Source organism: Myotis brandtii, unplaced genomic scaffold (genome assembly GCF_000412655.1).
Source record: "Myotis brandtii unplaced genomic scaffold, ASM41265v1 scaffold728, whole genome shotgun sequence".
NCBI classification, from domain to species: Eukaryota; Metazoa; Chordata; class Mammalia; order Chiroptera; family Vespertilionidae; genus Myotis; species Myotis brandtii.
In genome coordinates this window covers 422,292-434,480 of record NW_005370875.1, presented here as the reverse complement: position 1 = coordinate 434,480, position 12,189 = coordinate 422,292, and the positions used below count along the sequence as shown (strand labels likewise).

Genomic DNA, 12,189 nt, shown 5'->3' with positions numbered 1-12,189 from the left:
ACCCTTTTATGTAATGATGTTTACTTTGAATTTATATTAGTTCACACAAACACTCCATCCATGCTTTTGTTCTGGCCCTCCGGTCCAGTTTAAGAACCCATTGTGGCCCTCGAGTCAAAAAGTTTGCCCACCCCTGGTCTAGATGGTGTCAAGGAAGTTGATTCTCACATAACCAGGATATTACAGGATCTCTCCCAGGCCTCGAGGATCGTTTCTAGTTTAATATCCAAATGAACTGTCAGAGTGCTTATATCATGGGTGAGAGGAGCCCAGCCCCTCCCCAGGATCTCCCTGAATTCCTGGAGGCCACTCCCAAGTCCATCCTGCAGCCTGCTCCCACTGTCACTTGGGGCCCGGCAGCCACTGTTCTCTCTGCTTGCCCCTGTGTCACCCCAAGCCTGGAAACCCGCTGCACTCATGTCGTTTTTCTCCAGGTTCTGTTCATACAAGCCCTTGTTGTGCAATTTAATGGAAGATTTTATGACAAATCTTCTGTTTGGGAACAGAAGAGTACAACAATTTAAGAGTGAATATTAGAACTGTCCTACAGAGGCACTGGTCACTTTCCACTGTGGAACCTTCCTAATGGTACTCCCCATCTAAAAAAAAGACTCTCAAAATTCTATCTCCATGTTGTGAATTAAGCCCATGTTGCCTGTTTGATATAAAAACAACTGCATGGGGTCGGAGGGTAAGAGGGGAGAGGTAATCAATCGACCGCCTTGTATGTATATATGCATAACCATCCATGGGCACAGACAATTAGGTGCTGAAGGCCTGGGGGGAGGGGCAGGGGTGGACTGGAGGGAGTTAATGAGGGAAAAAAGGGGACATACGTAATACTTTCAACAATAAAGATTTTTTTTTAAAAAAGAAACAACTTTGTCCTAACCGGTTTGGCTCAGTGGATAGAGCATTGGCCTGCAGACTCAAGGGTCCCGGGTTCGATTCTGGTCAAGGGCATGTACCTTGGTTGCGGGCACATCCCCAGTGGGGGGTGTGCAGGAGGCAGCTGATCGATGTTTCTCTGTCATCGATGTTTCTAACTCTCTATCCCTCTCCCTTCCTCTCTGTAAAAATCAATAAAATATATATTTTAAAAAAAAGACACAACTTAAAAAAAAATAGAAAAAAGAAACCTGCATGGGAGACATCTGTAATACTGTCAACAATAAAATAAAAATTTTTAAAAACTGCTGTCAGTTATTGCTTTAAATGGCCTTTCCCCTCCTACTGAATGTTTGATGATATTAAAAAAAAAAAAAGCAGTGATTGCATCTTCCATTTCTAGAGTGCTAAGTCCATCCAAATCATATTCTAACCCTCACAAATCCCCTGAGAAGTCATAGGGCGTATCCCTACCATATTGCAGACAAGAACACCAAGGCTCACAGAAGGTTAAATGACTGGCCTGAGGTCTCCCAGCTGCTAATCAGCAGGGCTTGACCGTGAACCGGTGCCGCCTCCTCCCTAAGCAGATGTGTCCTCACAAACGTGGTAGGTAACTGCCCCCGCCGCCCCAGGATGCCTTTCACTCATGCCTCATTCCTCCACCTCCATTCTCCCCAGGACTTCATGGCAATGGATTGGTGGAGGGACAATTTCTGGATCATCTTAGCTGTGGCCATCATCATCGTCTCTGTGGTCCTGGGCCTCATCCTGTTCTGTATCTGTAGGCGGCTGCTCAGACAAGGTAATGGCCATCTCACCTGGGCAGGTGGAGGGGTGCTTATGCGTACATTCGGGCTCCTTTAGAGCAAGATTAGTTCCAGGCCTGTATGGGCTGAACTTTGGACTAAGCCTGGTGCATTTTGGGTTTCAACTCGAGCCCTGCCACTAACTTGTATCCTTGGGCCTCAGCTTCCCCATCTGTGTAGTGGAGAGAGGGAGGTTAACTAATGTCCAAGGACTCTTCCAGCTGCCTTCTGCACTGGGGATCAAGCCCACAACCCAGCAGTTAACTAATGTCCAAGGACTCTTCCAGCTGCCTTCTGGGGATCAAGCCATGACCTCCTGGTTCATAGGTCGATGCTCAACCACAGAGACACACTGGCTGGGCCTCTTAATCTCTTTTTAGAGATGAGAATATTAAGATTCAGCAGAAGGTGAAGCCTTGGTTGAGGTCTCAGAGGGGTTGGTGGCAGACTGGGGAGCAGAACTCAGGTCCACTGAGCTCCCTGCTTAATATTCTTTTCTCTCTACCCCTTCATGGCAATTAGTTATTTTATTTTATTTACGTAATTAGTCTTTAATACAAAATGTGTATTCTGGCCCCTGTAGTCCTCTACTCATTTGCCTTCTTAAAATGTCTCATTCTCAGATATAGACAAAAGTATAAGCCTGAACAAAAACTTTTCTTCTTCTTTTACCTTGACCCACTTTTATTAACAAGCAGTCGATAATTAATAACTTATATGCCCAGCGCGTCACAAATGGCAAACTGCTTTTCCCACTGTTTATGTCATTTCCACCCAGCTGCACTTTTGCTTACTCATTTGACCTGTATTTCTGAATGCCAACTGTGTGCCAGGCGGAGTACTAGGCAACAAGAAATAAACACAGCCCACGTGCTCTTGCCTTCATTGGATTAGCTCGGCCAGCCTGGGTTAATGTCCAGCTCTACCAATGTTTGGCTCTGTGTCCCTAAATCTGTTTCTTCTTGGTGGTTCTTCCAAATGTCCCAAACCAGCCTGGGTTCTGAGGATTTTTAAACTCTAAAATCACAACTTTTGCTAATTCTTTCTCAGTGAATGATGTTGTTTTTTTCCTTAGGAGGGAAATTGGACATTGCTAGACCCTTGAATCAAAGGCTTAAGGATGAAGAAATGATGTATGAGTAAGTGGGGGCAATCCTTCTGCTTTTTAAGTCTGAGAACTGCCTGCTCACTTCCACTCCTGGGCCTACGCTGCTGTGTGAGTGTTAACGCCTGCTTTTCCTTTGCAGCCAGTGAAATGTCATGTCTGCCAATTCTCCCCACTTTAAGGAGAGATGTCTCAGGGCTTTGGGGGTGCAGGGCACCATCTGTTTCTCTCTGCTCCCCAACTCCTCCCTCATGTCATCTACTTTTTTCAAATATATATATATATTGATTGATTGATTTTAGAGAGGAAGGGAGAGAGAGAGAGAGAGAGATGGAAACATTAATGAATGATAAGAGAGAAACATTGATGGGCTGCCTCCCACACGCCCCCCCTACTGGGGATCAAGCCTGCAGCCCAGGCACGTGCCCTTGACTGGAATCGAACCCGGGACCCTTCAATCTGCAGGCTGACACTCTATCCACTGAGCCAAATCAGCTAGGGCTGTAATCTACTTTGATAGAGGTCATAGGTCAGGTTCTGGGTCCCCCATTCAGGGTGAGTTCTGCCTTTCTTTTCTTGAAGTGGGATTATAAATATAATCCTCTAAAAGCTATTGTGCTGAATAAAAACCAACTTCACTTTTGTATTTTGTAATATCTTTGGGGCTTATAATTGCTACCTATGGTGGGGGTCCCCAAGACCACCCTTAGACTGGAGGATTCCCTAGGAGGACTTACAGGACCCAGAAAAGTTATTATATTTATGATTATGGGCTATTATAGCGAGAGGATACAGAATCAAGTCAGCAAAGAAAGCCCCATCCCTGGCGGGGGGCTCAGTTAGTTGGAGCACTGGCCCGTACACCAAAAGTTTTTGGGGTTTGATTCCCGGTCAGGGTACATACCTAGGTTGTGGGTTCAATCCCCAGTCCGGTGCATACAGAAGGCAACTGATTGATGTTTCGTTCACATTGGTATTTCTTGTTCTCTCTTTTTCTCTCTCTCTCCCTCTCTCCTTTCTTCTCTCTCTAAAAAAAAAAAAATCAATAAAAACATATCCTCAGGTGGGGGGTAAAAAAGCCCACCCCCCCCCAAAAAAAAGTCAGCAAAAGGAAAAAGGCACACAGAGTGGAGTCCAGGAGAGACCAGGCACACGCTTCCTGTCGCCCCTCCTGGCTTCATCCTCCCAGCAATGCGCGGTGCCAGCCTGTGTGAGCTCACCTGAGCCTGGATTTCTAGGGTTGTATTGGGCGTCAGTCACATAGGCATGGAACGCCCGCATAACTACTTTATCTACTCAGCCTCCAGCTCCTCCGGAAGCCAAACTGATACAGCATGACCCCAGGCCCTTGGCAAACACTAGCGGGCAGGCGTTCACCGCCAGTCACCTTGTTAGCATAAACTATCTGGCTGGCCCAAGGCCGCATGTCCGGAAGCCAAACTGATACAGCATGACCCCAGGCCCTCGGCAAACACCAGCTGGCAGGCATCACCTCAGTCACCTTGTTAGCACCCAAGGCCGCACATACACAAAGTCACTCTTATCAAGCAGAACATTTCCAGAGCTTAGAGGTTATCTCCCAGGAGCTGGTCAAGGGCCAATCCTTTCTTTGGAATGTACACACCTTCCAAAACAAAATCTAGGCTCTGCTAAAATGAATTTTGTTGGGGCTTCAAGGGATCCAGCAAAAAACGGGCCTCTTCCCCCACCAGTTCTGATCCACTGAGGAGTAAGACCGATGTGTTGTGCAGTTGGGTAACCAAAATGTCGCCTTTACTGAGGACAAAACTGGCATTGCAGACTGTGGCGCTTCTCTGTGGGCAAGTGCCTTTTCTAATTCAAAACCAGGAGACCGTTCCTGCTCGTTGCACAGACAGCTCAGCAGCATCTCGGGTCTCCCCCGCAGGGCCGCCCTTTCTCCGAATGGCAAAGACCAGAGCCGAATACTCGCTTTCTGCATTCAGGCCTGCTCCTGAGGGGAACGTGGGAGCAGCGGGACTTTTCCCAAATTTAGGAGTCAGGTACACTCCGCTCCTCTCCTAGGAAGAGCCACGGAGGCATGGAGAAAAGGCCACTGATGGAGCTCTTGCCACGTGTCCCTTTCTCCACTCCCCCGGCAGCCTAAACACAGAGGAGACCAACACTTCCTCAGAAGAATCTAGACCACCTTGAAAATCAGAGTACAGAGCGAGGAACAGAGTCTAGGTTGGAGTCTTACCTTTTTGTTGAAACTTCTTAGCACAATATGAACACAGAAAATTGCACACAGTAAGAGTACAACTCAATACAGTTCCAAAAACTGAACAGACCCAGGCAGCTGGCACCCAGATTTTTAAAAAGATTGCCAGCACCTCAACATCTTATATTTCCTTTCAGCCATTCTACCACCAGGATAACCACTATCTGAAATAGCATAGGTTAGGTCTTTCTTGTTTTTAGGCTTCCTCTAAATGGAGTTACACATTATTTGGTGTTTGGCTTCTTTTGCTCAGCATTTTGTGAGATTCACTGTGTGTGGTTACAGATTGTTCGCCCTCACTGCTATGGAGTATTCCACCTTGAGAGGGTACCCCTGTGAATGTGTCCATTCTACCGCTGATGGGCTTTTGGGGAGTGTCCAGTTTGGGACGTTATGATTAGTGCCGTGAACACTTGGACGAGGCTATGCAAGCACTTCAGTAGGGTATACATCCAGTAGTGGCATTGCTGTCACAGGACGTGTGTACAGTTAGCTTTAGGAGTGCATCCATGTTGCGAATCAAAATAGAGCTGGTGCTTACCTCCGCGCTTCACCAGCTCTGGGGAGCCCAGGACAGGGTCTCCATGCTCTAAGTTACAGTACTTCAACGCCCTTTCTTCAAACCCAGCTGCTCTCTGGGCTACGGGAAGTGGTTTCTTTAGGGTGCGGTTACAAATGGGGTGTAAGACCTAGAAAGGGCAGGTAATACTTTTAGGTTTCAGGGACCGAGATTTGAATGTTCAACCCTGTCCACTTTCCTTGACGTTCTCCTTTAAGTCCACGGACAGCGGGCATGGTCAAAACCAAACACCAACCCCTCTTTCTTTCTCCCCAGGAATGTTCTCGATCAATCGCCAGGTCAGTTGCCCCCTCTGCCACCCAGGGGTTTGCTTTCTCAACAAGATGCCTGTAAGTATATTTTGCTGATAACAGTCCCATTCAGGGTAGGATAACAAAGTTATCCAGGTGTCTTAGTTGGCTCAGGCTGCCCATAACAATGTACTACAGACAGGGTCGCTTAGACCACAGGAAGTTATTTTCTCCCCGTCCCAGAGGCTAGAAACCTGAGATCAAGGGGCCAGGTGATTTGGTTTCTGGTAAGGACTGTCTTCCAGCTTGCAAATGGCTGCCTTCTCTATGGCTGCCTTCTTGCTGTGTCCTCACAAGATGGGGAGAGCTCTCTGGTGTCTTTTTTGACAAGGACACTAGTCCTGGTGGACCAGGGCTGTAGACTTATGACCTCATTTAACATTAATTACTTTTCTACAAGCCCCATCTCTCAGTACAGCCACACTGGGGTTAGGGCTTCAACACACAAATGTTGTGGGACATGAGCTTTCAGTCCAGATTTGCAGGTGGCAGCAACCTGTTCAAAAGAGATGAATAAGTGTAAAAGGGTTAGACTAAGTACCAGTGCTCCCAATATTCAACTTATAAATTCACATTCAAATCCCAGCTCAGAACATGAGTAAACAGAACCGTGGGGCTGTCGCTGGGCCTCTCACCCTTCTCTCAGAAAAGCTGCCTGGTTTCCTCGACTGGAATGTTATTCCTTCAGTCCTTCACGCAGCTGGCCTTGCCTCATCCTTCAAGCGTCATCTCACATGGCACCACCTTAAAGAAGCCATTCCTAATGACCCCATCCCGAGCAATCCTGCTAAGGTTCCTTGTGAAACCAAAATTGTCTTATGTAGTTACTGTTCCCTTGTTCATTTATCAACCTCCTCCACTAGCATATAAACTCCAGGAAATGGGAACCTTTCTTGTCTGGTTCACCTCTAAGAACAGTGTCTGGAGCTTAGTAGATAACGAATAAAAACGTTTCACCTGAATGGATAAATAATAATATTAGCTAACATTGATTCGGCATGCACTGTGTGTCGGGCCCCATGCTGGGTCCGTTATAGCATCATCTCACTTAATCTTCTCAACAACTCTAGGAGGCAGGTACGTTATTATTATCCTCTGACAGGTGAGGACGCTTAGACACAGAGAAGTTAAGTGACTTATTCAGGGTCACACTGCTGGAGCTTGAACATGAACTTGGATCTGTCTACATGAACTCAGACCTGTCTAATTGCAGAGTTCTGCAGAAAAAGAAATGGTGGCAGTTTTTCCAGCTCTCTGAGGAAAAGATGAGATTGTGGTCCAGGCAGTTCCCGTTCCCATGAAAAGTGGAGCTGAGCTGCTCTCTCATCCTTCCTGTAGCCACTTTGGTCCTTTTGCTATGTACCCAGGCTGCACTGAGTTAACCTTTTGAAACACCATTGTTCCCTTTTCCTTAGCAGAGAGATTCATACATGAGCAATTAGCCGTTGTTCAAGAAAACAGTGTAAGTCATTGTGAGGGATGTGCCAAGAAGGAAATATGGTTTGTATCACTTCCTTACGAGAATCAGGATCTGTAGACACAACCCTACTCACTTGGTTGGTTTCTGGTCAAAGTTTCTGTTTCGTGGTTCCCACTCCAGTGCAATCTTAGGCAGAGGAACATGGCAGTCAAGATGTCTGACCAATATTTGTCATTTATTCACTTGGGTGATCCTGAGAGTGTGTCGTGTCTGTGCTTCAGCTTCCTTTGTAAAATGGGGATCTGGTCCACCAAGAAATGGAAAGACTAACCATGAAAACCTTGCTGAGCCACTTGGTCAAAAATACATACATGCACAAGAGCTTTGCATCTAAGGACCTCTGTGTGTATTCTAGCCCCACAGGAAACCTGGAGCGAGCCGCCACCGACATACTCATTGGTAAATAAAGATAGACATGTGAAGACAGTTTCCATCCCGAGCTATATTGAGCCTGAAGGTGACTATGATGACGTTGAAATGCCTGCCGCTATGGAGAGCCATCATTTTGAAACAACCGTTTCTTCTTTTTGGCAAGCTGAAGAGAGTTCACGCAGCTTATTTTAAGACCATCAGGAATGGTTGAACGTCTATGTGGTCGGTCCCGGAAGCAGTGGTAGCGTTGTACAGCTCTGTAAGATAAACACTCTCTGAACCCTAGCGATGAAGAAGTGTTCACCATCATATGACTGCAGCCAGAGAAAGAATGCGGCTGCTCAGCCTTGAAGACTGAGTCAGGCCCTGAGCTTCTGTTGAGTGAGTGTCCGCAGGAAGGACTGCTGGGCTTCATGGCTCTCACGGGGGGAAAACCGCTCTGTTCTTGGCCCCCTTCCCTCTTTCCTTCCCTTCTTTGTTTGGGTCTAAGTGATCTTCAAGCTTGGTGTTGACTGTGCAGAGCTTCCCAAGTTCCCATCCCCAGCACCACCGCTAGGAGCACAAGGTGTCCTCTCTACCGGCCCCACCCACCTCCCATGAGAGCGTCTGTGGTGGTAGTTGGGGCTGAGCGCTCTTGTGTGCAAGTCACCGCATCAGCCTTGCGAGTTCTTCAAGGGTGGCCAGTGCTTTCTGTTCTTGGGAACCCTCCCCACCTACACACACCTCAAACCCCAGTGTCTCTCTATGACGTTACCAGACTGACCATAGAGATTCAAGTTCTCACCCAGGTTTTTTCCTGTGTTTCCCAGTTACATCAGAACAATCAGCAAAGGACAGACGTTACACCACGGGCCTAAATTAAGGTGTCATTTTGCCATATGTATAGTGGGCTACAGGAATGGTAGGCTTCCCAGGAAAAATAATGGGAAACAGGAAAGAAAGGGGGTGATTAAATGGCAGATTCAAGATGAGAGTTCCGGCTTAAGGCCCTCCTCCATAACTGTCATTACGGCTTCCTCCCCATATGAAGTTTGGTGCAAACAGCGCCAAGCCCCTTCCCTCCAGATCACTGTCCCTGAGCGTCTGGGAGGCAGCACCTGCAGTGTGACGTGCTGCGGCTAAGGAGGTGCCAGGGGAGTGTCCTGCTAAATGAGTGCCCTAGTGTGGTCCCTGAGCCTTAAGTCAGCTTTGTAGGTCCCTGAACCCCATCAGTTCTTTCGAGTTGATCCACTAGAGCTCTAGGACTTGACACTTTCTAACCAGACTCACAAGACGCCGATTTCTAAGCAATCCCTGGGAAATGCAGCGAATGAGCAGACTTGCAGGGAGAGCAGACGACCTGTGAAAAGCCTTGGGAGTGACTGTTGGATGAGCTCCTCCTCAGGAGACGCCAAGTGTGTTCCTGCCGTATCAAGCTTCCTCCCTCAACCAGTGCTGGACCAGCCGGAACACACCTTCCTCCCAGGTTAACCTCTTTGTAGACTCCCTGGAGACTCCGGCTGCCTGTCAGTACCTCCTTATTTCAGACCAGTGGTTCTCTCACTGTGGCCTTCTAGAACTGTGGTATTCAATGCACTGAAGAGAGGACTCTTCTCAAATTAGAGAATTTAAGTTAGCAGATGGAAGTTTTACATGTGTTTTCATGTATGCTTTCCTCTCGTGCATGTTCTGTAAGCCATCCACATCCATCTCAACCCCTGCCCTCATCTTGCTCCAAACACTCATGAATGACCTCACTGATGCCCATGAGCTCAGTACCCCCTCTATTGTGACGAGTTCCAAATCACAGACTTTAGCTGAGCTCTCTCTCCTCAATTCCAGACTGAGTGGCTTCCAGGATATCTCCACATGACTCTTTCCTGTCCCCTCAAGTTCAACATATATAAGAAAGAATGAATTACCTACCCCGATTCCAAGGCCCCTGTGCTCTGCCAGCTTCTTCACTGCTGAAGTCAGAAGCTAGCACACTATCTGGAGTCCTTTTTTCCCATGTCCCCACCTCCTGCTGATTGCACCTCTCAAAGAGCTCTCCAGTCAGCCCACACGTCTCCATCACCATGCCTAGGTCAGGTGTGACCGGCACATGCCAAGGGAATTCCAATAGCCTCCCAGCTGGTCTCCTGCCTCTGGCGTCTCTCCCCCCAGCCCCCTTTCTACATGGCAGCTTGTAATTTTGTAAAATGAACATCTGACCGCTTAATTCATTTGCTTACATCTCTTATTTACCCATTATCCTCATAAAAAGCCCCAAATCCTTAATGTTGATTATAAGATTTGTCAACTTCAGGTCACTGGTTATCTCTTGCCAACCGTCTCCTTCCCCACCCCCTTGCAACCTCCACTCTGCATAAATTTTTGTTCTGGCGATTTAAATTGACCTTGTCGGTGGTCTCTCTTGCCCTTATGGCTAGGCACAGCACCCTCTCCTCTGTCTGGATCTCCCCCACCTTCTGATTCTTCCCATCGCTACTTAGATCCTTTCCTCACCACCCCAAGTTTGGGTCTGGTGCCCTCTTAGATGCTCTCCTCTCATAGCATCAGCATGCGATACTGACCTGTCTGCCTGTCTCTCTCCTCCACTGGACTGAGAGCAATATGGGGACAGAGGCTGAATCTCTCTTCCCCACATTGTTCTTTCTGTTCCTATTTAATGTCTAGGCACTTTGTAGATGCTCAATAAAGACGTTGAATAAATATCAACTGAATGAATGAATAAGCTCCTCTGGGATCTCACCACTCCCCGTACTTGGCCCTATGAAAATACCTCTGCATTATAATTGCCTGGTTACATTTCCATTCTCCTTTTTAAATCTGGGTCTCCTATGGGGTGGAACTTGTCTGGCTCACTGTTATATTCCCCGTCTCCAGCACAAACCCTGGCACATGGTAGGCACTTCATAATGTTGAACATTAATAGAAACTCTATCAGTTGGACAAAAACAAGCAACATGTGTAATTTGGTTGAGATTTTATACCTGCAATAAAGCCACATTTTTTGCCAACAAAGTTGTTACTAGTTTGGATGATAGAATTAAATATATCAGGATTTCACAGGACCTACCGTCTGTGTACCTTAAACCCTACAAGAAACCACAAGTCAGCCACCAGCTACATATATATAGTAATAAAAGTATAATATGCTAATTAGACCAGACGACCTTCCAGACGAAGATAGGGCTGCGAGGGAAGCTCAGGTTCCGGGTGCCTGCTGGTGGCTGGAGGGAAGGCTAGGTCCCGGGTGCCAGTGGGAAGCCGGTGCTGGCAGCCGGGGGAAGGAAGGCCTACTCTTGCACGAATTTTGTGCATTGGGCCTCTAGTTCATAGATAAAGTTAGAAATAAGAAGATAAAATGGTGATAGAAGGAGACTTGACTTGGGGTGTTGAACACACAATACAGTGTAGTGATGATGTGTCATGAAATTGTGCACCTGAAACCTGTATGATTTTGTTAACCAGTGTCACCCCAGTAAATTCAATAAAAAGGAAAAAAAATTAAAAATATGTTCCAAATACCACATGATCTCACTCGTTTATGGATAATTAAGACCATTATAAACAGATGAACAAAAATAGATACAGAGGCAGAGCAACATCAAACAGACTGTCAAACTACAGTGGGAAGGCTGGGGAGGGTTGGAGGGGGGGGGGAAGAGATCAACCGAAGGACTTGTATGCATGCATATAAGCATAACCAATGGACACAAGACACTGGGGGGTATGGGAGGCCAGGGGAAGGTCAAGGAGAGAAAAGAAAAAAAAAAGAGACATATATAATACTCTTTGTAATACTTTAAGCAATAAAACAAAATTTAAAAAAAGAATCAAAAAAATAATAAAAAGATAAAAATATGTTCCATCCTGAGCTCTATGGAGCCTAAAGATGACTATGATGATGTTGAAATCACTACAAATATTAGAAACCATCATCTTAAAACAACTCCTGGTCAGCCACTATGAATTCCACTCTTTTCAGCAAAAGCCTGAGATTTTTCTGTTGGGTCCACTTCTTTCTCTTGTCTCCATTGGTGCAATTTGTGTAGATCCTCACCCAACTCAGGGGTAGAGCACATGACCCAGGCTGACCAATTGAAGATTCCCATTCCCTTGGCCATAGTGACTGATTAGTTGATTCCTTGAGTACCAGGGCAGGTGTTCTTTTTCACGGGACTTGAAGCTAACAAGCTAGACACTCTCAACGGAGAACCTGTCACAGAAGGCACTGAGCTGAGATAAGAAGAGAGTTCAGCCCTAGCTTGTTTGGCTCAGTGGATAGAGCGTTGGCCTGTGGACTGAAGGGTTCCCAGTTAGATTCCGGTCAAGGACACATGCCCGGGTTGTGGGCTCGATCCCCAGTAGGGGCCATGCAGGAGGCAGCCGATCAATGATTCTCTGCCATCATTGATGTTTCTCTCTCTCCCACTCCCTT

The 12,189-nt window shown here is 46.8% G+C and overlaps 1 protein-coding gene across 1 annotated transcript; it reads left to right on the top strand.

Annotated features, from left to right (window-relative positions):
• The first annotated feature begins 1,170 nt into the window (after positions 1 to 1,170).
• Positions 1,171 to 10,421, top strand: SCIMP (SLP adaptor and CSK interacting membrane protein). Its single transcript, XM_005882592.2, has 4 exons — positions 1,171 to 1,693; positions 2,773 to 2,836; positions 5,877 to 5,950; positions 7,747 to 10,421. The coding sequence occupies exons 1-4, from the start codon at positions 1,525 to 1,527 to the stop codon at positions 7,953 to 7,955; spliced, it is 516 nt and encodes a 171-aa protein (XP_005882654.2). The 5' UTR covers positions 1,171 to 1,524; the 3' UTR covers positions 7,956 to 10,421.
• The last annotated feature ends 1,768 nt before the right edge of the window (positions 10,422 to 12,189 follow it).